This window comes from Anomaloglossus baeobatrachus, chromosome 4 (assembly GCF_048569485.1).
Source record: "Anomaloglossus baeobatrachus isolate aAnoBae1 chromosome 4, aAnoBae1.hap1, whole genome shotgun sequence".
Lineage (NCBI taxonomy): Eukaryota > Metazoa > Chordata > Amphibia > Anura > Aromobatidae > Anomaloglossus > Anomaloglossus baeobatrachus.
This window is the reverse complement of record NC_134356.1, coordinates 415,549,477-415,576,272: the sequence shown is the minus strand read 5'-3', so window position 1 is coordinate 415,576,272 and position 26,796 is coordinate 415,549,477. Positions and strand designations below refer to the sequence as shown.

Below are 26,796 nucleotides of genomic sequence, written 5' to 3'. Positions count from 1 at the left end.
ATGAAGTAGTTAAAAGGTCTGGGGTTGATTACAGGTGTGTGGTTTTGCATTTGGAAGCTGTTGCTGTGACCAGACAACATGCGGTCTAAGGAACTCTCAATTGAGGTGAAGCAGAACATCCTGAGGCTGAAAAAAAAGAAAAAATCCATCAGAGAGATAGCAGACATGCTTGGAGTAGCAAAATCAACAGTCGGGTACATTCTGAGAAAAAAGGAATTGACCGGTGAGCTTGGGAACTCAAAAAGGCCTTGGCGTCCACGGATGACAACAGTGGTGGATGATTGCCGCATACTTTCTTTGGTGAAGAAGAACCCGTTCACAACATCAACTGAAGTCCAGAACACTCTCAGTGAAGTAGGTGTATCTGTCTCTAAGTCAACAGTAAAGAGAAGACTCCATGAAAGTAAATACAAAGGGTTCACATCTAGATGCAAACCATTCATCAATTCCAAAAATAGACAGGCCAGAGTTAAATTTGCTGAAAAACACCTCATAAAGCCAGCTCAGTTCTGGAAAAGTATTCTATGGACAGATGAGACAAAGATCAACCTGTACCAGAATGATGGGAAGAAAAATGTTTGGAGAAGAAAGGGAACGGCACATGATCCAAGGCACACCACATCCTCTGTAAAACATGGTGGAGGCAACGTGATGGCATGGGCATGCATGGCTTTCAATGGCACTGGGTCACTTGTGTTTATTGATGACATAACAGCAGACAAGAGTAGCCGGATGAATTCTGAAGTGTACCGGGATATACTTTCAGCCCAGATTCAGCCAAATGCTGCAAAGTTGATCGGACGGCGCTTCATAGTACAGATGGACAATGACCCCAAGCATACAGCCAAAGCTACCCACGAGTTCATGAGTGCAAAAAAGTGAAACATTCTGCAATGGCCAAGTCAATCACCAGATCTTAACCCAATTGAGCATGCATTTCACTTGCTCAAATCCAGACTTAAGACGGAAAGACCCACAAACAAGCAAGATCTGAAGGCTGCGGCTGTAAAGGCCTGGCAAAGCATTAAGAAGGAGGAAACCCAGCGTTTGGTGATGTCCATGGGTTCCAGACTACCTAACTGTATATATATATAGTTATATACTGTGTGTGTGTGCGTGTATATATATATATATATATATATATAGATATATATATATATATAGTTATATACCATGTGTGTGTGTGTGTGTGTGTGTGTGTGTGTGTGTGTGTATATATGATCCAACCCCATCCAGGTGTACAGTAATGCCTTTATACTATATTATTTATTGCCTTACTTATACTGATGTGCTGCTCACCATGCTTCAGTTTGATCCTGGCATTACAAACAAAGTCTCCCATATCTCAAGGACCTGCAGTGATGCAATGAAGAGGCGGGCACTGTGCTGTTCTGGCCCACCCCTCTTCATTACATCATTGCAGGTCCTGCTGTTACGAGAGACTTCGTTTTAGTGCAGAGGCAGGAACAAAGTGAAAGTAATTTGAGCCCTCAGCACAGAGACTGCGGCTGTGCTGTGAAGGTAATGTATGCCGTGCTCTGGCCCGGACACTGCAGTGATCTGCACTTCCCCCGGGCCAGACATGACTGCAGCGGCTCCCTGCTCCTGCCTCCTAAATAGCGGACACACTCTCCCCACCCGCAGCAGGAAGCCGGCTTCTGGAGCTCCCATGTGTGACCGCTGTTTACATTAAACAAGTATTCATTAGCTGCTCCTCACACCCACTGACTGCAGAGAGAGGTGGGCGGGGAGCAGCTAATGAATATTCCTTTACTTTAAGCAGCGGGCACACGTGGTTTCTCCAGCCGCCGGCATCCTGCAGCAGCGACCCTCCCTGCCTCATGTGATCCCACTGCATAGCGCTGACTCCCCAGAGCTCCCTACCCCGCAGCTTCAGACCATAAGACGCACCCCACACTTTCCTCCCAAATTTGGAGGAAAAAAAGTGCGTCTTATGGTCCGAAAAATACGGTAGCACCCGCCAAGCGTCTTAACCCCAGACAGGCCAGATGGTCCCTTTTTTTTTTTACTAGGTTTAATTTTACTGTTACCTACCGTCTTGGGGTTAAGAACGTTAAGGCGGACGCTCTATCACATAGTTTGTCCGGGGGTTGTGATCAGGAGAATCACGTTCCCATTCTGCAACAGGGGGTTGTTGTTTCGGCTCTTTGTACTGACTTAGAGACTGCTGTTTTGGAGGCTCAGGGGGATGCCCTTGCCTCTTGTCCTACAGGGAGACTTTTTGTGCCCTCTGACCTGCGTTACCGACTGATCCAAGCTCATCATGACTCTGTGCTTACCGGACACCCGGGTAGTAAGGCAACCTCGGACCTTGTGTCTCATTGTTTTTGGTGGCCGGGGTTGCAGAAGGAGGTAGCCAACTTTGTGACTGCTTGTGTTGTTTGCGCTCATGCCAAAGTCCCGCATACTCGTCCGTCAGGGTCTCTTTTGCCGTTGACCATTCCGGATAGGCCATGGACACACATTTCCATGGATTTTATCATTGATCTTCCTGTGTCGGCTAGTAAAACTGTGGTATTGGTGGTGGTTGACAGGTTTAGCAAGATGGCGCAGTTTATTGCCTTACCTGCTTTTCCCAATGCCAAGACTCTGGTGCAGGTTTTTGTGAATGAGTTCGTGAGACTTCATGGTTTACCTTCTGATGTTGTCTCCGATCGTGGCACTCAGTTTGCCTCCAGGCTCTGGAAGGCTTTTTGCACTCGTTTGGGGGTTCAGTTGTCTTATTCCTCGACATTCCTTCCCCAGTCTAACAGACGGAGCGCACAGACCAGAACCTGGAGACCTATTTGAGGTGTTTCGTTGCTGAGAACCAGAAGGATTGGGCATCTTTTTTGCCTTTGGCCGAGTTTGCCATTAACAACCGGTGTAATGACTCCACTGGCCAGTCACGATTTTTTGGTGCAAGTGGTTTCCATCCTCAATTTGGTACCTTTTGTAGTGGGTGGTCTTCAGGGGTCCCGGAAGAGGAGCGTTTTGCCTCCTCTCTCTCATCTGTTTGGCGAGGGGTTCTGAGCAATCTGAGATGTATGGGTGACAAGTATAAACGCATGGCTGACAGAAAGCGTGTACCTAGTCCGGACCTGGTTATGGATGATCTGGTGTGGTTGTCGATACGTAACATTAAGTTGAAGGTGCCTTTGTGGAAACTGGGTTCCAGGTTCATTGGCCCGTACAAAATTTCTACAATCATCAACCCAGTGTCTTTCCGTCTTGAGCTGCCTCCCGCCCTGAAAATCCATAATGTGTTTCACCGGTCCCTTCTTAAGAAGTATGGCGCTCTGGCTGTACCGTCTCCATTGCCTCCTGCCCCCATTTTGGTTGAAGGGAATCTTGAGTTTGAAATTTCCAATATCTTGGATTCCCGTCTTCTGCGCAATTTCTTGCAATATTTAGTGCACTGGAGAGGTTACGGTCCGGAGGACAGGAGTTGGGTTCTGGCATCTGAAGTGAACGCTGCCAGGTTGATTCATGCTTTTCATAGGGCGCATCCTGCCAAGCCAGGCCCTCTCCCCAGCGTGACACCTGGTTTCCTTGTTGTTATGTCCCATCCTATAGTAATGTGCCCATCCTTGTCCCCATCCTGTAGTATTGTTCCCATCCTGGTCTCTTTGTAGTAATGTCCCCATCCTGTAGCATTGCGACCATTCTGGTCTCCTTGTAGTAATGTCCTCATCATGTAGTATTGTGCCTATCCAGGTCTCCTTGTAGTAATGTCCCCATACTGTCGCATTGTGACCTTCCTGGCCTTCTTGTAATTTGCCCATTCTGTAGTATTGTGCGCATCCTGGTGTCCTTGTAGTCATGTCCCATCCTGTAGCAATGTGCCTACCATTGTCCCCTTTTTGTAGTAATGTACCCATTCTTGTCCCCATCCTGTAGTATTGTTCCCATCCTGGTCTCCTTGTAGTAATGTCCTCATCATGTAGTATTGTGCCCATCATGGTCTCCTTGTAGTAATGTGACCATCCTGTAGTATTTTGCCCATCCTGGTCCCCATCCTGTAGTATTTTGACCATCCTGGTCTCCTTGTAGTAATGTCCCCATTATTTTGCCCATCATGATCTCCTTGTAATAATGTCCCCATTCTGTAGTAATGTGTCGATCCTGGCCTCATTGTAGTAATGTCCCACTCTGTAGTAATGTGCCTATCCTTGTCCCCAGCCTTAAGTATTGTGCCTTTCCTGGTCTCCTTCTAATAATGTCCCCATCCTGTAGTATTGTGCCCATCCTGGTCTCCTTGTAGTAATGTGCCCATTCTGTAGAATATGTCTTATAGGGGTTATCCAGTGAAAGGACATTATCATCTAACTGAAGGATAGTAATAACTTATATAGTATATACAGTACAGACCAAAAGTTTGGACACACCTTCTCATCTCTAGAACAACTGTTAAGAGGAGACTTTGTGCAGCAGGCCTTCATGGTAAAATAGCTGCTAGGAAACCACTGCTAAGGACAGGCAACAAGCAGAAGAGACTTGTTTGGGCTAAAGAACACAAGGAATGGGCATTAGACCATTGGAAATCTGTGCTTTGGTCTGATGAGTCCAAATTTGAGATATTTGGATCCAACCACCGTGTCTTTGTAGAAAAGGTGAACGGATGGACTCTACATGGCTGGTTCCCACCGTGAAGCATGGAGGAAGAGGTGTGATGGTGTGGGGGTGCTTTGCTGGTGACACTGTTGGGGATTTATTTAAAATTGAAGGCATACAGAACCAGCATGCCTACCACAGCATCTTGCAGCGGCATGCTATTCCATCCGGTTTGTGTTTAGTTGGACCATCATTTATTTTTCAACAGGACAATGACCCCAAACACACCTCCAGGCTGTGTAAGGGCAATTTGACTAAGAAGCAGAGTGATGGGATGCTACGCCAGATGACCTGGTCTCCACAGTCACCAGGCCTGAACCCAATCGAGATGGTTTGGGGTGAGCTGGACCGCAGCGTGAAGGCAAAAGTCCTGAAAATAAAGAACACTCTTTGAATGAGAAGGTGTGTCCAAACTTTTGGTCTGTACTGTATATCAGTGTGGGTCAAACCTCTGGGACCGCCCTAAGTGATATTATAGAGTGTGGTAGTCCGACCACTGGGAACCCCCAAGTAAGCAGAAAATGGAGCACTTTTATCTTTGTTAGAATGGAATAGTAGTGCACAAACCTGATTGCCATCCTATTCTTTTTCTATGTGATGGTGGCAGAAGCTGGGCACGGTATTTGACTGCCCTATAGCGTATGAATGGAGCGTTGATCAAGAAAAGCAGTACCACTGCATTATAATGGGGATAAAAGTGCCCCAAGTACTGTATATGTGGATAGGTGATAACTTATTTTAACCAGACAACCCCTTTAATGCCCATTAGATGATCAACCTCCTTTCATTCATCCGGTTCGTAAGTTATTTATCTGTTGCTTTAAAAAAAAAAAAAAAAAATCAAGTCTAATAATTGCTACCAGAAAACTGAAAATACATAATTCTGAGTGTGATCTACAAATTATGGATTCAATGGTGGTAACATGAAGTGACTTCTTTTCCTTTAGGTTGATTACTGGCGCAGTCCTTCAAGCCCTAATCTACCTGTGGACATGATGGTTCCAAAAGTGGCTTTGCAGCAAGTGAAGGTGTTTCTGGAATCTAACAGCATTGATTATTCCATTATGATAGAGGATGTTCAGGTACCGGACATATATAACCTTACATTTTATATCCAGTGAACATTTGAGTGAAAACGTAGAATATAACGGAGACTGAGTCCTTGCTATTCTTGTATGTTGGGCATTATTCTGTATACAGTTAGGTCCAGAAATATTTGGACAGTGACACAAGTTTTGTTATTTTAGCTGTTTACAAAAACATGTTCAGAAATACAATTATATATATATAATATGGGCTGAAAGTGCACACTCCCAGCTGCAATATGAGAGTTTTCACATCCAAATCGGAGAAAGGGTTTAGGAATCATAGCTCTGTAATGCATAGCCTCCTCTTTTTCAAGGGACCAAAAGTAATTGGACAAGGGACTCTAAGGGCTGCAATTAACTCTGAAGGTGTCTCCCTCGTTAACCTGTAATCAATGAAGTAGTTAAAAGGTCTGGGGTTGATTACAGGTGTGTGGTTTTGCATTTGGAAGCTGTTGCTGTGACCAGACAACATGCGGTCTAAGGAACTCTCAATTGAGGTGAAGCAGAACATCCTGAGGCTGAAAAAAAAGAAAAAATCCATTAGAGAGATAGCAGACATGCTTGGAGTAGCAAAATCAACAGTCGGGTACATTCTGAGAAAAAAGGAATTGACTGGTGAGCTTGGGAACTCCACGGATGACAACAGTGGTGGATGATCGCCGCATACTTTCTTTGGTGAAGAAGAACCCGTTCACAACATCAACTGAAGTCCAGAACACTCTCAGTGAAGTAGGTGTATCTGTCTCTAAGTCAACAGTAAAGAGAAGACTCCATGAAAGTAAATACAAAGGGTTCACATCTAGATGCAAACCATTCATCAATTCCAAAAATAGACAGGCCAGAGTTAAATTTGCTGAAAAACACCTCATGAAGCCAGCTCAGTTCTGGAAAAGTATTCTATGGACAGATGAGACAAAGATCAACCTGTACCAGAATGATGGGAAGAAAAAAGTTTGGAGAAGAAAGGGAACGGCACATGATCCAAGGCACACCACATCCTCTGTAAAACATGGTGGAGGCAACGTGATGGCATGGGCATGCATGGCTTTCAATGGCACTGGGTCACTTGTGTTTATTGATGACATAACAGCAGACAAGAGTAGCCGGATGAACTCTGAAGTGTACCGGGATATACTTTCAGCCCAGATTCAGGCAAATGCCGCAAAGTTGATCGGACGGCGCTTCATAGTACAGATGGACAATGACCACAAGCATACAGCCAAAGCTACCCAGGAGTTTATGAGTGCAAAAAAGTGGAACATTCTGCAATGGCCAAGTCAATCACCAGATCTTAACCCAATTGAGCATGCATTTCACTTGCTCAAATCCAGACTTAAGACGGAAAGACCCACAAACAAGCAAGACCTGAAGGCTGTGGCTGTAAAGGCCTGGCAAAGCATTAAGAAGGAGGAAACCCAGCGTTTGGTAATGTCCATGGGTTCCAGACTTAAGGCAGTGTTTGCCTCCAAAGGATTCGCAACAAAATATTGAAAATAAAATTATTTTGTTTGGGTTTGGTTTATTTGTCCAATTACTTTTGACCTCCTGAAATGTGGAGTGTTTGTAAAGAAATGTGTACAATTCCTATAATTTCTATCAGATATTTTTGTTCAAACCTTCAAATTAAACGTTACAATCTGCACTTGAATTCTGTTGTAGAGGTTTCATTTCAAATCCAATGTGGTGGCATGCAGAGCCCAACTCGCGAAAATTGTGTCACTGTCCAAATATTTCTGGACCTAACTGTACATTGCAATGAAAAAAAAATGTCCAAATAAACATTAAGAAAACAGCCATGAAAAGCGATACTACACGTAAATCTGAAAACCGTACATTTAAAAAAAAAACAAAACAAACAACAAAAAACAAAACAGTACTTTCAGTATATGGTGTGAATACCTGGAAATTGTACCCTGTGTGTTAAATGCATAGCACAGCCCCCCAGATACATACAGTATATCACACCTGTAGATATTGGTCTCAGGACGTCTTCGCATCTAACTCCTAGGCCTAGGTTCATATATTTTTATACTTTTGTATCTACCTAGAAACTTGCAATAAATCTGCATTTGTGTGTGATCTGCATATTGCATTATACTGTAAGGACAAGGGGGATTGTGAGAATCCTTTTCGCTTACATTGTACTGTATAATACAGGTCCCCCAGCCAAAATAACCCCCAAAATACATGGATGTGGGAAACAAACCTAAATGTTCTACTTTTATGTAAATTGATTGTGCAGAAATGACAGAAAATTGAGCTATATCTGGTATTATTACAGTATGTGAAGAGCTAGGATAATTAAATCTTGGCCCAGTGTTTAGTCTATTCCATATGTTGGAGTTGTATGATCAATCACCTTCATTTTCCATTTCTTTCCAGGATCTACTGGACCAGGAACAGCGGGAAATGCAATCTGCGAAGTTCCAAGAGAGAAGCATTAATATCTTTAGTTATTCAACTTATCACACGATAGAAGAGGTTAATTCACATTTCATTCTAATTCTTCTATGGTGTCAGTGTTAGAGACTTAGGGGTACTTTGCACACTACGACATCGCAGGTGCGATTTCGGTAGGGTCAAATCGAAAGTGACTTACATACGGCGTCGCAGTCGATATCGGAGTGTGTAAATTATTTTTGATACGATTAACAAGCGCAAAAGCGTCAAAATCGTATCATCGGTGTAGCGTCGGTCATTTACATAATTTCGAAAGGACCGATGTTACGATGTTGTTCCTCGTTCCTGCGGCAGCACACATCGCTGTGTGTGAAGCCGCAGGAGCGAGGAACATCTCCTACCTGCGTCCTGCGGCTCATGCCGGCTATGCAGAAGGAAGGAGGTGGGCGGGATGTTTACGTCACGCTCATCTCTGCCCCTCCGCTTCTATTGGCCGCCTGACATGTGACGTCGTGTTAGGGCCAGGTGGACGGGCAGACCCAGGATGTGGATCCACTGGGCCGAACTCCTTGGTGAAGGTAAGGGGTCCGGTAGCTGGAGCACTACGGGTAGCAGGACAGTCCGTGCACAAGAGTAGAATGGAGAAGTACCTGGGACCACGGAGTGACTGATGGTAGTCCGGGTGACGGAGCTCAGGTTCGGAAGCCGAGATGTTGTCAGGCGGAGTCCGGAACCGATGGAGCGAGAGGACGGGTCACCGCAGGGATCAGAGATGGAACGGACTGTCAGGATGGCAGATAGTCAGCGTTCGGGGTTCGGGATTCGGCAGGACCGGATGGCGAGGCAGGATCGGCTCTAGAAGAGAGAGAGGTGAGTATATCACAGGAACACAAGGAGACCTGACTCCTAGCTTGGGAAACACGAAGAACAGGCCCCGCCCACTTGGACACTAAACCCCTTTATACCCTGTACCTGTGTGCTCAATTTCCTGTCAGTGGACGCTGGCCCTTTAAGAAAGGGTCAATGACCGCGCGCGCGCCCTAATGCGCATGCGCGCGGCCCGGGTGCCAGAAGCCAGGGCAGGGAGCGGTGAGGAAGAAGCAGGAGAGCCGGGCTGGGGCTGTGTAGCCGACGGGCGCCGGGAGCGGGGACCGGGACGGCTGGAGACCGCGGGCAATGGAGGCTGGAGGCCGGGGAGAGAAGCAGGGAAGCCGGGGAGCGTGGCAGGTGAGCCGGGGAGCAGGGCAGGGGACCCGGAGAGCGTGACACGTCGCTGTGACGCCGCATGACCCGCCCCCTTAGGAAGGAGGCAGGTCGCCGGCCAGAGCGACGTCGCAGGGCAGGTAAGTCCATGTGAAGCTGCCGTAGCGATAATGTTCGCTACGGCAGCTTTCACAATAGATCGCATCTGCGACGGGGGCAGGGACTATCGCGCTCGGCATCGCAAGCATCGGCTTGCGATGTCGTAGTGTGCAAAGTACCCCTTAAGGTGACCATAGACATTCATTAAAAACTTTTCTTCCTTGCTCCCCCCTTATCATAGGACCATAAGTTCATTACTAAGTCTATGCTGGTGCTAGCTTCAGCTTAGAAATGTCCTTTATGCTCTGTAATTTATATAGGAAAGATGGTCATGGACCAAAAGTCACCTTGAAACATCCCAGCATGCACTATGAGGCTCGGATGCCATATTGATTGCATACGGATGACAAAACAAATGAAAAATCATCCATTTTGTTCCTGGATGAAAATAAGACTATTTCATTTTAGATGCTCTTGTGAACTTGGCTTATAGTCATCTATGTCCTTGTTTTTACAGATTTACAGCTGGATTGATAGTTTAGTAATGGAGTATCCACAATTGGTCACAAAGATTGATATTGGTCAGAGCTCTGAAGGTCGTCCAATATATGCTTTGAAGGTAAGAAAGTAAGTGAGTGGTTAGAGAAATGCACTTGATTACTTTCCTCCCTACTTCCATTTTCACCTGTCACGCACAGACTAGGGTAGGTCCGGCATGAAGATGAGGCCAAATACACAACTAAACAGGGGTAACACCACGACAAACAAGGGGTACACCAGAGACACTTTAACAATGGTGGGCCCTAGCGCTAGTGAGAGGGAAGATGGGCACCTCATCACTTACCTGTCGCTATACTCTGCACTCCAAGCCAGTCCCTATACAGATTCCTCACCTATCGCCGAGCAGGAAACTGAAGCCCTGAAAAGACCCTATAATAGTCCCTGGCTAGGGAGTGGGCAGGTGAAAGATGCTAGTCCCACTGCTGCACTGAAACACACCAAGGAAGGAAGACAGAAAGGGGAACACAAAAACAGACTGCTGCAGTCAGCAACAAGACTACATACAAACCAGAAACTCAGCAACAGGTTTCAGCAGCTCCTTACAACACCAAAACCAGCATGCAAATGAATCAAGAATAACCGACACCCTCTGCTGGTAGCAGACGGTATAAAACGAGACAGGGAGTGGTCCCAAATCGGAAACACCTGAACTGGTAATTGGTGTGCTTGTTGGCAGGGAATACTGGCCTTAACCCTACAACTGCCAAAGGAAAAGAAAACATGTTTAATTAGTAAAGTCTCACAGGTGAAAAGTGAGACAGACCCAAAACCTGTCACTAAACTGTTATAGCAAGATACAACCGTGATATCACCTGTGAAATGAATGGGGTGGATCTCAGTGTTCTAGGACTTCTATGGCAAACTGAGCAGTGGGGGAGGCTCTTTCTGCAGCCACACACAGGATTGTTGGGGAAAAAAGGAGGAGGGAAGTGCCCTTTACAGTTTTGACTGTATTATAAGACAAAATATGATCAAGGGAGAGGAGGAGATTAAAGGTAGACACAGGATTTCTGAAAAAATTTTTTTTTTGCTTGTTTTGTTTTTAATGACGTTCAAAACTAAGATAACATTGGATTACATTTTTGGAATATGTTCTAGTTCAGTACAGGTGGAAACAAACCAGCTATATGGATCGACACTGGAATTCATTCTCGTGAGTGGATTACCCAGGCCACAGGTGTATGGACAGCGAAAAAGGTTGTGACCAAGGATTAACATTTTTATTATTACTACTACTAATAATAATTATAAAATTATAGATTTACTGTTATCCATCTAGTAAATATAAATATTCAGTAGATAGTTGCTAAAAGGATATTGTATACCTTGGTAAATAAATGGATGCATCTTCCAATTGTATTTATAGATTGCAAGCAGCTACGGTGTCAAGTCATCACTTACTGATTTTCTAGGCCATTTTGACATATTTTTGGAGATTGTTACCAACCCTGATGGATATGCATACACGCACAGTACGGTAAGATCGGCACTGATGAAGTAGATTAATAACGAGCTATAATTGTCATAGTCTAGCAGGAAAGCACAACTTTGTAACAACCTTCCTCTGAGATCATTCTCACAATAGTAAATTAAATAGGCAACCTGACACAGCAGAGGAGGACATCAACTGCAACTAAATTCCTCTTTGATGTTCCTTCATAGCATGTTTAAAATGGTTAGGCTCAAGATAATAAGTTATCCCTTATCTATTAGATCCCCAGAGATCTGAAGAACGGAATTTGATATCCAGGAACCAGGCTTTGCAGAGCTCATGTCACACTTGGCCTGGCGAATGTCCGGCACACGGCATGACAGCCACGCGCAGACCAACGACTGTCCGATGCACGGCATAACACACAGGAATCAACTGGGATGGTGTAGTGCTAACATGTTGGTGGCTATCAGGAATCCATATTAGTAATCTGTCTTTAAGAAACCCTTTAAAATATCAGACTTCAACAGTTTAGTTTATATTAGCTTGTTTTTCTGTAATTTTCCCAGACACCTGGAGTTCTAGTTCTAGTGAGAAAGAACATGTTTATGGTATCACTCAGTATGACATAGTTCTCTTATCAATGTTTACTGAGAATGTGGCTGCTTATAGTACGGTAAAACATTTGAAACCAGGAGCCTGTGGCATGTTTCATCCGGTGACGCATTTGTCCGGTGTAGATTGACATCTGAAGAGTTGGCAACTCAAAAGAGGGATACTATAATGGACAAATGGAACCTGTTAGAGTTTGCGTAACAGTTGAGATATAGGCTGGTGAAGATTATAGTGAAATCTGAAGCCTGTTTATCTGGGGAGGAGACGCCCGTGACACCACAATGTGGATCCCAGGAGTTTCTCTGTTTTTGCCATTTTTGCTTCTCACAGCTGATGGTCCCAGACAGATGATGCGTGTAACTCCTGGTGAATTTTTTTCTATGTAGTGTGCATTGTAAGTACTTTACCTTTGTGATTTATATTATGCAAAAGTGTACACAATATAACACTATTTTCTGTAATCATTAAATTCTTATAATAAAATGAATCGCCTTCTTTAAAGCCGTATCCGATCCCTTTAAATACTTGGAAAAACAGATGCTAAAAGAGAGGAAGGCCCAAACAATAGGGAATGGGGGTCGGGACACCTCCTGACACTATATAAGCGAATATGTCTGGCTCACAATAAAAACGTAGGTGCCCAGAAAAAATCGTAGACAATCAATATAGTAGTAATTCTGGCACACAAAAAAGATCAAGACTTGTAGAACAACTCTTTGAATGCAAATATTGTTTATTCATGCAGTAAGTTGATGATAATTCATCCGACGTTTCGACCGTACAATAATGGTCTTTATCAAGGATTGATTTATCTATAGGCATAGGAAATATATACAGAAAAAAAGAAGAAATCAATACAAGGTATAACATCAATTGATGCGATTACATACATAACATACGTCATGAATATAGTCATGTGCTGCACATAATAAACATGAGAGTATGTAAAAGGAAGGAAAAAAGTTATATAAAATGTACAAAAACCTATCCAGTTCAGAAAATGCATGATGATAACAATATGAGTACAGCGAGCACCCACCTATATCAACACTGCGATGGTACACGTTCAATGACAGCTGGTCAATACCAGTAAGTATAATGGGATCAAAAATTGTGATCCTAAGTACAAAATACAAAAGAAAACCACGTGAAACAGTCATCAAGGAACAACATTTTTGCATCACATGACATATCCACAAAATGGTTTACAAAAAACATGTGTACCTCACGTATCTGTATGTCGACAATGAAAAGGGTGAGAATGACAACCAGACTTGGGTTGACACGTATCACAGGTTGTTACTAAACGAAAAGCAATGATAATATTATACTCAGGGTGTACAAGAGAGAGCATAAAGTGAGCATAAGGAAGTTTTGACTGAGAGAAGCACACTACCTGGATTAATGAACAGTGACTTCAGAAGAAATCATATGGATAGTTTAGAGTCCCTCACTGAGAGATTCTCAGTTGCCTCCAATAGGCTAATATGCTGAAAAACGAGAGATATGCCAGAACAGGAACATATATGAGATTGTAACATCAGTATGAGATACAACGAGCAGGGAGTATTAAGGGTGAAATCTCCATACTACCTTATTCAAACGTTACTGGACATGTGATATAAGGTGCTATTTCAATGGGGAAAGGTGCGCATGTCCCTTTAAGATTCTATGAGAAACCATATAACAAGTGTAACTCAATGTGCAGGGAGTATTGGCAGAAAGGCAGAGAAGCACTAGTGTGGACACATACCTGAGGTATATGGAACAACCTGCAACAAGGTGCCCAGTAGGAGTAAAGGGGAAATATCTGAGAGAAGACATAAATTGAAGTAAGTGGAAACAGTGCAGCATGCCACTGAAGATGACCCAAAGTACGACACATACCTGTAAGGTCTGGCATAGGGTATAGGCCCTGTAAGGTGCTGGCATAGGGTATGGGCCCCTGGACAATGCGCGGCACACACCGGCCGGACAGCCTTATATGCTGCATGATATCATGCCCCATCAGTCCCACTTCCTTGAAGTGGAACGCAGCGTGCAGCCCGTGGAGCGCACGCCGCGCATGCGCAGTGCCGTCACCAGCACCGCGCATGCGCAGGGGGCGGACCACCGGGCTGCAATCAGTGAGGATGGTGAGAGGACGTAGGAACCCAAGGGGGCGTGTGTATAACAATATAGGCGTGATTGAGCAGTGAACAGGCCTGTGAATTGCACGCAGCCCAAGCGCTGCGCCTGGCTATTAGCACAATGCTCGAGCCGGGCACAGAACACAGGACATGGTGTATGGTTTATAACAGTGTGAGGGAACAAGGTTAATAATGCCTATAAAGTGCCAGGTGACAAATTACCAGGTGAAGAAATAACTTTGCTGGTGCCGGTGGGTGAGGGATCAGGTGGAGGGAGCCTAAAGAAAGGAGGGAAAAAGATATATTAGAACCAAATAAAGGTCATGTCATTATTACTCATTATAATGTCTCCCATACTGAAGTTTCACAAACGGATAAGACAGACAATTGGGCAATATCACGTATCATATTAGAATATGAGAAGACATACCCTATGCCAGCACCTTACAGGGCCTATACCCTATGCCAGACCTTACAGGTATGTGTCGTACTTTGGGTCATCTTCAGTGGCATGCTGCACTGTTTCCACTTACTTCAATTTATGTCTTCTCTCAGATATTTCCCCTTTACTCCTACTGGGCACCTTGTTGCAGGTTGTTCCATATACCTCAGGTATGTGTCCACACTAGTGCTTCTCTGCCTTTCTGCCAATACTCCCTGCACATTGAGTTACACTTGTTATATGGTTTCTCATAGAATCTTAAAGGGACATGCGCACCTTTCCCCATTGAAATAGCACCTTATATCACATGTCCAGTAACGTTTGAATAAGGTAGTATGGAGATTTCACCCTTAATACTCCCTGCTCGTTGTATCTCATACTGATGTTACAATCTCATATATGTTCCTGTTCTGGCATATCTCTCGTTTTTCAGCATATTAGCCTATTGGAGGCAACTGAGAATCTCTCAGTGAGGGACTCTAAACTATCCATATGATTTCTTCTGAAGTCACTGTTCATTAATCCAGGTAGTGTGCTTCTCTCAGTCAAAACTTCCTTATGCTCACTTTATGCTCTCTCTTGTACACCCTGAGTATAATATTATCATTGCTTTTCGTTTAGTAACAACCTGTGATACGTGTCAACCCAAGTCTGGTTGTCATTCTCACCCTTTTCATTGCCGACATACAGATACGTGAGGTACACATGTTTTTTGTAAACCATTTTGTGGATATGTCATGTGATGCAAAAATGTTGTTCCTTGATGACTGTTTCACGTGGTTTTCTTTTGTATTTTGTACTTAGGATCACAATTTTTGATCCCATTATACTTACTGGTATTGACCAGCTGTCATTGAACGTGTACCATCGCAGTGTTGATATAGGTGGGTGCTCGCTGTACTCATATTGTTATCATCATGCATTTTCTGAACTGGATAGGTTTTTGTACATTTTATATAACTTTTTTCCTTCCTTTTACATACTCTCATGTTTATTATGTGCAGCACATGACTATATTCATGACGTATGTTATGTATGTAATCGCATCAATTGATGTTATACCTTGTATTGATTTCTTCTTTTTTTCTGTATATATTTCCTATGCCTATAGATAAATCAATCCTTGATAAAGACCATTATTGTACGGTCGAAACGTCGGATGAATTATCATCAACTTACTGCATGAATAAACAATATTTGCATTCAAAGAGTTGTTCTACAAGTCTTGATCTTTTTTGTGTGCCAGAATTACTACTATATTGACCTCCTGACACTAACCTGTGTCTATCCCCTAACATCCCTAAAAGATTCCTTCCCCTCTTTGCCGTCCGGTGCCTAGTTCCTTACTGTCCCACAGAGGAAGGAGGACAGACAGGGGGACATAGTCGAAAGGATACACAACCAAAAACATTTCCTTTGATGAAGGGAACCAGGCAAGGATGCCCGATGTCACCACTATTGTTTAACTTAGCTATTGAACCACTGGCTAGACGTTTGAATGAGGGGGGGTGGTTTGAAGGGATCAAGGTAGGGAGGAAGTCATTGCACTCAGCCTTGTTTGCTGACGATATAATCCTGTTCATGAGCAAACCTAAAACGCAATTGAGTAGAGTCATAGAACAAATTGAGGAGTTTGGGAGGTTAGCAGGGTTTAGACTTAACAAAAACAAATGTGAAATTCTCTTCTTGGACGGAAAGAGAGCGGAGGGGGAGAGGGGTGCATTATGTGACATTCCAATAGCTAGAAATACAATTAAATACTTGGGAGTACAGGTTGGGAGGGATACTAAGACCATATATACATTAAATTATTCCCCTTTGATCGAGAAAATTGAACGTGAACTGCAAGGTTGGGCAAATTTGACGTTGACTCTTCTGGGAAGAAATCATCTAATAAAAATGATGAGCTTTTCCAAGCTTCTCTATCCAATGCAGACAATCCCATTGCTTCTTAAACACTCGGATGTGAACAGATTGACAAAAGCGTTCTCACGAGGATTAGTGCCAAAAAGCTAATGTTATCAATGGAAAATGGAGGGATCAGACTACCTAACATCAGGGGGTACAATTTGGCCTGTATCTTAAGACATGTAGTCGATTGGATTAGACGAACAAGTAGGTATTCTGACTGGAATATAGAGGCTGAATTTTGTAAAACTTGGGACCTGAGTTCAATCCTACATACCTCCATTCCAAATTTGCCGCCCAACATTAAACACTCACTGATTTGTAGAGACACAGTGATGACTTGGAAGGCGGTTAGGAAAAAGTTCGGGTTAGCCTGGAACATCTCCAAATTCCTTAATATATGGGCTTGTCCTGACTTTCCACAAGGAAGGGAAAATTATCTCTTTAAAGAATGGAGGGAAAAAGGGATTGGAACTCTAAAAAACCTGATGCATGATACAGAACGGAGATGGATGACGTGTGATGAGTTGACAGCAAAGTATGACTTGCACCCATTCCAGACTCTCCAGTTTGAACAGGTGAAACAAGGGATAATGAAGAAACTATACAACATAAATAACGAATATGAGGCAAATCAGATGGATGCGATCATATATAGGGACATCCATGCTACAAATATATCAAGTCTTTATGGAAATATGAGAGAAGTGTTAGTCCCTAACATATCAGGAAGAATGTTGGAAGGGTGGGCAAAGCAGTTGGGAGATCAAGAGGTGGAGGAGAAGATTTTGAATGGTTGGATGGTGATGAGAAAGAAGATTGTGAATGAGAACTTAAGAGACACCCAATTCAGGATCATACATAGAGCTATCTATGGATTTAATATACTGAATGCAACACATCCAGATAAGATGATGAGTTGTCCAAATTGTGGTACGGAAAAAACAGATCTATGTCATGGGATATGGCAGTGCGATAGGATTGAAAGATTTTGGAAACAAGTCCAAGGGGTAGGGAGGAAAATCTGGAATAGAAATGTAGAGTTGGATCCAATGGTCTGGTTATTTCACTATCAGCATCGGGAGGAGGGAGAGAAAGGGGGAGACAAGTTACCTAATCTTTTCCATGATATAGCAATGATAAGTAAAAGGGCTATTCTTCAGGAGTGGCTGGTGAAGGAAATACCAACAAAAGAAGAACTTGTTAATCAATTGAAAAAAACGCTCATGTTGGAGAAGGTGATGGTGGAGAGATGTAAAGAAAGGATGACAGCAAAATTTTTCAGTAAATGGAGAAAGTTCATAAGCGTTATATGTTCTAGAGAAGAAATAATACAAATAATGTCCACATTTGTGTCTACGGAATGGTACATGAAGGAAGACCTGTCAGGGTCCCTGTGCGAGCTGAAAGTATAGTTGGCCAAATTCTGGGTTGTGTCGCATGGAGAGGGGAGGGGGGGATGGGATGGATAGTGTTTATAAGTAATGTTTGTAACAAGTTATCAAGGAATGCTGAAGGGGGGTAGCGGAGACTACATAATGGAAATATACATTGACGAAGAAGGGGAAGGAGCAAATTTGATGACCGTGCCAAATATTTGATCGATAAATTGTAGAGACTATGTTATTTGATATTTTGATTGGTTGACCCTTATTTTCTTCATTCTGTACCCTATTTTACCATTACAAGAAAAGAAATAAAAATTTGTTTAAAAAAAAAAAAGAAAGGATACACAACCAACTTCACAACTGCAGCCAGACACCAGGGCTGCAGGCTACACGGCTTCAACCAAAAGAACTAAAACAGCAAGGCTCCAGCAGAAGCAGTAAAACTCCAATGGCTACCAGAGGCTTCCTTTCTCCAGAGTGGCTAGATAAGAATGAAGATACTATTACCGGTATCAGGTGATGGATGAGGTAACTATTTAAAGGCAATGGGAGTGATCACAAACTGACTGCACCTGAGAACTAACCAGGAGCTGCTAGCAATGAAAATTACATTAACCCTCGCAATGTGAGACTCAGGTCCCAAACCTGTCACAAGTCTCCTAATGACAGAACACACTCGTGACAGCCACTTCTTGCATGGAGCAGAGGTGAGCATACTCGATGTCCACTGCATTCATTGCCCATGGAACTGCTGGAGAAATCTGAGCACAGCACACTCTGTTATTGCCAGTTTCAGAGGCCTTTTTTCTAAATTATTTGGTGACCCAAAGGTTGGACTCCCAACTGTCAGTTATTTCCAATAATATGAATAAGGGACAACTTACTATCTTGAGAATAACTCTTTAAGTTTGGCTATTTTTAGGAATTTTATTCACATATTCAAAGTTTTATACTTTTTGTTTTCATGGCTTAATTGATTGACTGCATGTTTTTTTTTTTAGAATCGCATGTGGAGAAAGACCAGGTCGATCAATGTGGGCTCTTCATGTATTGGTGTGGACCCCAACAGGAATTGGAATGCAGGTTTTGGAGGTAAAATACTTGATTAAATGTTGTATCATAGTAAAAGTAGATGTGAAGGGAATTTAGAATATGATCTACATCTTTAAATTGTTTTTTTTTTAAACAATTTTGTTACATTTCTCTGTTAGATCTTGTTGTAAAACATGTTTTTTTCTCATTTGGAATCATGTGAAGTAATGCTTTTGTGTCTAGATATTTCTATTACATACTTGTTAGCGATATTTGTGGAGTTTTTTCAATTTCAAGTCAAAATGTCCACATAATATATGCAATCCTGATGGCGAGACATATTCAGTTAGCTCAGTCCCATGGCCTGGATTGTTACATACACAGGCAGCTGAAGGATTTTATTCAGTTTATTTCAAGTTAGTAATTTATAGGAAATCTATCACCAGGTTTCTGCTCCCCCTAATATACAGTAGATGCACAAATGCTAAGTTCAGTGATGTGTCACTTACTGCCTGCTTCAATTTTGATAAAATCAGTTTCATCTGCTGTATATCTTCAATATCTGCGTATCTCTGTATAACCCGTCCACACCACTAATTAGCAGCTTTTTGTGTGCTCTGTGCATAGGCAGAAAGTTGGCAATGAGTGGTGGTGGTAGGGGAGGGGTTATACAGAGGAGAACTAGTTCTCTAGTGATAATTTCCTGCTGATGAAACAGTGATTTTAGCAAAACAACCGAAAAAGCCTAGTAAGTGACATATTGCTGGAATCAGGGCCTCTGTCTCTACGTTATGCTGCTCTCAGTTAGGTGACAAAAACTTGGTGACATATTCCTTTTCAGCAATGCTGTGTGAATCTAAATCCAGGAAAAATACTTTGAAAACAACCAAGCATCGGTCACTAGCACCTACTGTAGATCATATTAGAGGATTGGAATGTATCCGGCATATTTATAGTACCTACAGTGCCTAAGGAAACCATTAGACATGTGATTTTATGATTTTTGCAGGGCCTGGTTCAAGCAGTAACCCATGTGATGAGACGTATCATGGAGCCCATCCTCACTCTGAGCCTGAGGTTAACGCTGTTGTGGATTTTATTTTGGCTCATGGCAATGTGAAGGCGATGCTTACCATACACAGCTATTCCCAGATGCTTCTTTTTCCCTATGGCTACACTACCAATCTAGCACCTGACCACGAGGAGCTGGTAAGAATGAATTATAAGTTAGACATGGTGGAGTTTTCTAGGACTAATCCTACAGCAATGACTTGACTTGCAGTAGTCACATGACTCCTATAGCAAATCACTAGCCTATCATACATACAAACGTAACAATTATTTCCCTACTCTTAGGGCGGCTTTGCACGTTGCAACATCGCACACGCGATGTCGGTGGGGTCAAATCGAAAGTGACGCACATCCGGCGTCACTTTCGAGATCGTAGTGTATAAATGCTAGATTATACGATTAACGAGCACAAAAGCGTCGTTATCGTATCATCGTTGCAGGCTCCGACTTTTTCATAATTATGCTGCAGCGACAGGTACGATGTAGTTCCTTGCTCCTGCGGCTGCACACATCGCTGTGTATAACGCCGCAGGAGCAAGGAACATCAGCTTACCTGCCGCCGGCGGCTATGCGGAAGGAAGGAGGTGGACGGGATGTTTACGTCCCGCTCATCTCCGCCCCTCCGCCGCTATTGGCCGCCTGCCGTGTGACGTCGCTATGACGCCTCACGACCCGCCCCCTTAGGAAGGAGGTGGGTCGCCGGCCAGAGCGACGGTCGCAGGGCAGGTGAGTGCATGTGAAGCTGGCGTAGCGATAATTTTCACTACGCCAGCTATCACAAGATATTGTACCTGCGACGGAGGCGGGGACTATCGCGTGCGACATCGCAGCATATCATGGAAAACTCTTATTGAACAAAACAAAAATTTACTAGAACACAGTTATAGCATTTTTATTTCACCACTGGCGTGGTATTGATAATGCAACTTTCCTGCCTCTAGATTTATACTTATCATACTGCTCTTCCTGGCACCATTTCAATCCCATTCTGCTATTTTATGATTATGACCACAGCTCCTGACTGACCAGAAGTTAGAGGTAACAGTCACAGGCTCTCAATGCAAGTCTATGAGAGCTTTGTTCTTGTCCTCATAGACATATATTGAGAAATGACCTCTGGTTGGTCAAATACTGGAGAGATCCAGCAGAAGACAACCAGAGTGGGGCCGAGAACAGAAGACAGCTGCTGGTAAGTATATTACTAGAGGTAGGAAACTTACATTAGTGATATTATGCTGGAGTGGTGCTTTAAAGTTTAACACAATAGCCTCCTTATTTTGCACATTTACATACGAGAATTTACCTACTCTACTGTGAAGACATATTTTATAGGCAAGTTCTTTTCGTCCTTTATACAATATAGCAGGTGGTTGGTATGTTAGTGTACCGCCCCGCGCTCGGCTGCAGCCGAGCCGCTCGGATCCGGGCTCGTTGGTGGGTGGCTCGAGCGCCTCCGGACCTGGGGTCACTTCGCTCTGAAAGGATGCTGGCGCTACGTAGGGGTTAGGTTTACGGCCAGGACCATGGTTTTTAGTTAAGTTCGTGACGCCACCCACGAGTTGTGGTGAATGGATGGACACCACCGCTGCCGTTGACTAGGCTTCCGGAAACGGTGTTGCGCAGCTTGGTGTTGACCCCTCCGTGGGTAGGGGGATGATGGTCCCGGGGGCCCGAGGGAGGTGCTGAGGCGGGGGAATGGATGCGTGCTGGCATGTCGGTATGGTGCGGTGCGGTGCGCGGCCAGAAGGCACTGTTGTTCTCACTATTACAGACACGCTGGAGTCTCTAGTACACCAAACAAGATGGTGGACGGTGCCCGCAGCCAGCTGCGCTTTTTCCCCTTTTTCAGGTTGGTGGTTTCCGCCTTTCTCCTGCATCTCACTTTTGGTAGAAAATGATGACTCCTATGCCTGAGCAACGGTAGTCCGCTCCCCAGCCTTGTGTGTGCCAGTAGAGCCCGTTTGCCCACAGACGCTGGCCCGTGGGGTCTTGATGCCTGGGCGGTGGCTTTCTATCCCTATGGTTGGGCTGTTGTCTTCAGTCGAGTCTTAGGTGGGAAAGGACCTAAAGTCCAGTCCTCAATCAGTGGATTCGACTCGGTCCAGTGGTTTCTGGGCCTCGTACTGGGTCTGAGTACCCCTCCTGGTGCTACGGTTTCCAATCGGTTCCCCGGTTCGGCACCGGCGGGCCACTACCCGGTCCCGATCCCTTACGGTTCCACCGGCTATAATCCCAGCTGCTGCAGGCGGCCACCACCGTCTGCCTCCTTGCCATGGTACCAGGGGTACGACCCCGGCACCGGTCAGTGTTGACGCTGCAGACCTGACGCCTCAGGCCTGATGCACTTGACTTGACTCCAAACTGACCCAACTCAACTCTCAAACTGTTTCCTGTCTCAGGCTCTCTGGACTCCTAGGTGGGCATGGCCAACCGCCTGGCCTCGCCCCCCGGTATGACCATTGAACACTGAGAGAGGTGACAAGGGTTTTGTAGGTTGGCTGTTGTCCCCTTATTAAGGGGGGGAGGTGTTTGCGTAAGGGCCTACCTGTGACTACCTGGCTAGTCCAGGGTGTCACATTAGCCCAACACAAGAGAGATATCTCAAGATACTAAATGTCACATGACAAGTGATAATGGAGCTATAACATTTGCTCTTTGTACGTATTATGTATTTCCCATTGCTTATGTAGATGCTAATTCTTCAGTTCATTTTCAGTCACTTTCTCCAATGAGTTCAAACTTCCTATCTCACATACTGTTAGGACAATCTTATAGTAAGTAAATTCATTTCTCAGTATAATGCCGGAGTCACACTTGCGAGTGTCTCGCATTGCACTGCATCACCCGGCGCCCCCACATACTCTCCTGACAGGAGCGGGCAGCTGCATGTATTTCTATGTGTGTCACCCTGGAAAATCAGGTAGCCAAACAATAGGCCCCCGCATAACACCATCCCTCACCTAGGTCACATACAGCCGACCTGAAACCCTAGTCACCCCCCTCAAGGCAAGACAGGCACACCAGTGGGCGGGACCAGGCGGTTAGGGAATGCCCACCTAGGGGTCTAGACAGCCCGGGGCGGGAAAACAAGCAGATAAGTTTGTAGTTCAAGTTGAGAGGACCCTGGGCTGGAGCTAGGTGTAGCTCCAGCAGAGGAGAGAGTTCAAGTTGAACGGTACCAGTGTCGGAGCCCTGGTGCTTTGGCTAGGTGGCAGACGGTGATCTCCGTCAGCAGGAGACAGGAAGATGGCTCGGCAGAACCGAGGTGGACCGGGACAGGGTTGGAGCCCGCCGGTACCTACACCGGGGACCCGACCAGAAACCGTGCACAGAGGGGGTACTCGGACCCTGAAGCCAGGACCGGAACCAACGGCCTAGCTAATTAACCGATTGAGGGCAGGATTACAGGTCCTGTTCCAACCAAAGTCCCAAAAGCAGACAACCACTCACAGAGAGGGATAGGGCAACCGCCAGGGCCCATAGATCCCACGGGTCAGCGTCAGTGGGCATGGCTCCTCAGGCACACAAAAAGCTGGGAGCGGACTCCCGTGTTTCATACCGGGAAGTCTAAACACAAACACAGCCAGTACAGAGGAAAGAGACGGCGACCACCAGCCCGGGTGGGGGAGTACAACCGGCCGCGGCGGCCGGCCACCAGCATCTTGGTTTACCAAAGGACTCGTGTGATTCATTTACTCGTGAGTAACCCATCATCCCCCGGTCCATCCGGTGCGCAAGCCCCGGCCATCGCCATAACTTGCACAGAGACACTGGGCCCCGGGGCAACCATCCCTACCTACGGAGGGGTCAACATCTGGCTGCCCTCACATCTCCCCCGGGGTGTCCCGCAACGGCAGCGGTGGTGTCCCACTTCACCACACACCGTGGGTGGCATCACGGACAATCTCCCTTTCTAAACAAAACCCCCTTTTTCACTTGTGGGTGGCGGACCGCTGCTCGAGCCCGGGTCCGGCTCCCGCTCGAGCCACAGCTAAGCCACCGGACCCGAGCGTCCCCAAGCAGCCCCCCTTGACTGCGGTCTGGCCCCCGCCTGCAACATATGCAGCTGAGACGCTTGTGTCTGGAGAGTCTGCGGCCATGCCGGGTGATGCAATGCAATGCGAGACACTCGCAAGTGTGACTCCGGCCTAATATGTGATAAGGTCAGATTATCTGGCTAATAAATGGGAAGACTATACAGTACAACCTTCACTAAAAATGGCGCTCCTAGCTGGATCTGAACCTAGAACTCCGGTGGTGAGTGCTATCGTACTAAGTTCTGAACCATTGAGCCACCCGTGTATAAACCAGAAATTTTAAGTGAAATGTTCAGCTGAGCATTTCTTAGGTAAGGACATGGATTATAGTATATAATAAAGCTCACACTAAAAAGGAATGACAAAATGGAAGAAAAAATAATCATCATTATTGTATGCTCGCTAACTTTTGAGACTGGTGAGCACCATCCAAATTTTGTGACCCTTTTTTTTGCTTTTGTTGTTATGTCTGTTTTTTAAGGCTGCTTCTCACTTGCGAGTTTCTCGCAGTAGAGCAATGCAAGAAAAACTCGCATTGGAATCGGACACATGTTAGTCAATGATTCAGCTCGCATTTGCGATTTTTTTCTCAGTCCAAATCGGACTGAGAAAAAAATCGCAGCATGCTGCTTTTTTGCGAGTTTCTCGGCGAGTCTCTCCAATGCAAGTCTATGGGAGCGTGTAAAAAATTGGATGTCACGGGACGGCACTCACACCATCCTAGTGAAATGCGATTTTCTAAATACATTTCTCGCATGTTTCCTAAAACACTGGAAACGAGTGATTGTCTCACAATGTCTGTCAATCACTATTCTCTGTCAGTCGGTCTCTCCCTCTCAGTCTCTATGCTCTCTCTGTCGGTCCCTCTCTCACAGTCTGTCGGTCATTTTCCCCTCCTCTCTCATACTCCCCATTCCCCGATCCCCGGCGCGGCGCTACACGGCATTCACACTGCTCCGGCGACTTTTACTATTTTGAAAAAGCTGGCCGCTCATTAAACATTAAAAGCTATGGGCTGCCATTAACTCCTTATTACCCCGATTTGCAACGCACCAGGGCAAATCGGGAAGAGCCGGGTACAGTCCCAGAACTGTCGCATCTAATGTATGCGGCAATTCTGGGCGGCTGCTGACTAATATTGTTAGGCTGGGGGCTCCCCATAACGTGGAGCTCCCCATCCTGAGAATACCAGCCTTCAGCCGTATGGCTTTATCTGGCTGGTATTAAAATTGGGGGGACCGCACGCCGTTTTTTTTTAATTATTTAATTATTTATTTCACTGCACAGTATAGACACGCCCACCGGCTGCTGTGATTGGGTGCAGTGAGACACCTGTTACTCAGAGTGGAGGCGTGTCTCACTGCAACCAATCATAGGCACCTGTGGGCGGGGAAAGCAGGGAATACGAGATTGTTTAATAAGCGGCCGGCTTTTTCAAAATAGTAAAAGCCGCCGGAGCAGTGTGAACGCCGTGCAGCGCCGCGTCGGGGATCGGTGAGTATGAGAGAGGGCTGCTAACTTCAGTCACTCAGGGGATTAGCGGTCACTGGTGAATCCTTCACAGGTGACCGCTAATCAGGACGCAACATGACAATGAAGTCGGGTGAAGTTCACCCGAGTTCATTCTGATCGTGCGGCTCTGTCTGTGTCTGCTGTCATCTGCCATTCAGCTCTGCTACATGGCTGTCTGTGTCTGCTGTCAGCGGCCATGTAGCAGAGCTGAATGGCAGATGACATAGTAAAAAATACGCATTACACACGCATTACACACGCATTACACATGCTAGTAAAATCATTAATTTATTCAGAAAAAGCATCGCAATTGCGTTGCACTCGGACCTAACGTGAACTAAAATCAGAAGAGTTTTTTTCAGCCCAGTCGGACCGATTTTACTCGCATAGATGTGTTTCCAGCCTAAAATTAAAAGTTGGGGGCAGATGCTTTTTTGATTTCACTATAATTATTTCACTATAATGTTTTAACAAATCTATTTCTAGTGTAAGACTTGTCATTTTCTTCAGATGTAGCAAAGTTTAACTTGACATTGCACCATAATGATAACTTACCACAGAAGGTCACTTAAAGGGAACCTTTCACATCATTTACAACAACTAAACTGTCCCCAATGCTGCACAGGTCATGTAATGTCCTAAACGCCCCAGAATGTCAGTGAAAAAAACCTTTAGGCTTTGTCCGCACTGGAAAATGGAATTTTCTCAAGAAAATTCCGCAGGCATTGAAAGATTACCGCACCCGCAGTAAAAAACAGCGGCAAACCGCACCCGAAAACCGCATGCGGTTTGCCGTGGTTTTACCGCGGTATTGTTCGCGGTATTGCCGCGGTTTTGCCACGCGCGGGTTGGTACATGTGCTTTAATGCATTCAATGCAATAAAGCACATTGGAAAAAAAATAGTCATTTCCTTAGATAGCAGATAGATAAATAGACAGAAGAATAGATAGAGAGATAGCTAGAATCCCAACAAAACATGCAGCTGTCAAATTCCGCACAGTGCGCACAGCATTTTTTTTTCCATAGGTTTTGCTGGTGATTCACTGCAGAGATGTTATGAACATTTTCTGCAGCGAAACATGCAGCAAAACCGCAGGAAATCCGCAGGGAAAAAACGGTAAGTGCGCACAGGGTCTTAATCTTTACTTACTATGTAAATCATGGCTTTTAGTCATGTGGGTGGCACTGGATATCGCGTCAGCCAACCAGTAGTGACGTCCACCACAGTCTGAATGATGGGTTGATTTGAGGGGCCCCAATGTAA

General features: G+C 44.9%; 1 protein-coding gene across 1 annotated transcript in view; it reads left to right on the top strand.

Moving 5' to 3' along the window:
* Window positions 1-26,796, top strand: part of LOC142302459 (carboxypeptidase A1-like) — a 43,148-nt gene that overhangs the window by 11,862 nt on the left and 4,490 nt on the right. Inside the window, exons 3-9 of the mRNA XM_075343524.1 lie at window positions 5,562-5,696; window positions 8,085-8,183; window positions 9,922-10,023; window positions 11,064-11,162; window positions 11,332-11,442; window positions 18,881-18,971; window positions 19,921-20,120. Coding sequence (XP_075199639.1) covers window positions 5,562-5,696; window positions 8,085-8,183; window positions 9,922-10,023; window positions 11,064-11,162; window positions 11,332-11,442; window positions 18,881-18,971; window positions 19,921-20,120 — 837 coding nt within the window. The remainder of the gene's footprint in view (window positions 1-5,561; window positions 5,697-8,084; window positions 8,184-9,921; window positions 10,024-11,063; window positions 11,163-11,331; window positions 11,443-18,880; window positions 18,972-19,920; window positions 20,121-26,796) is intronic.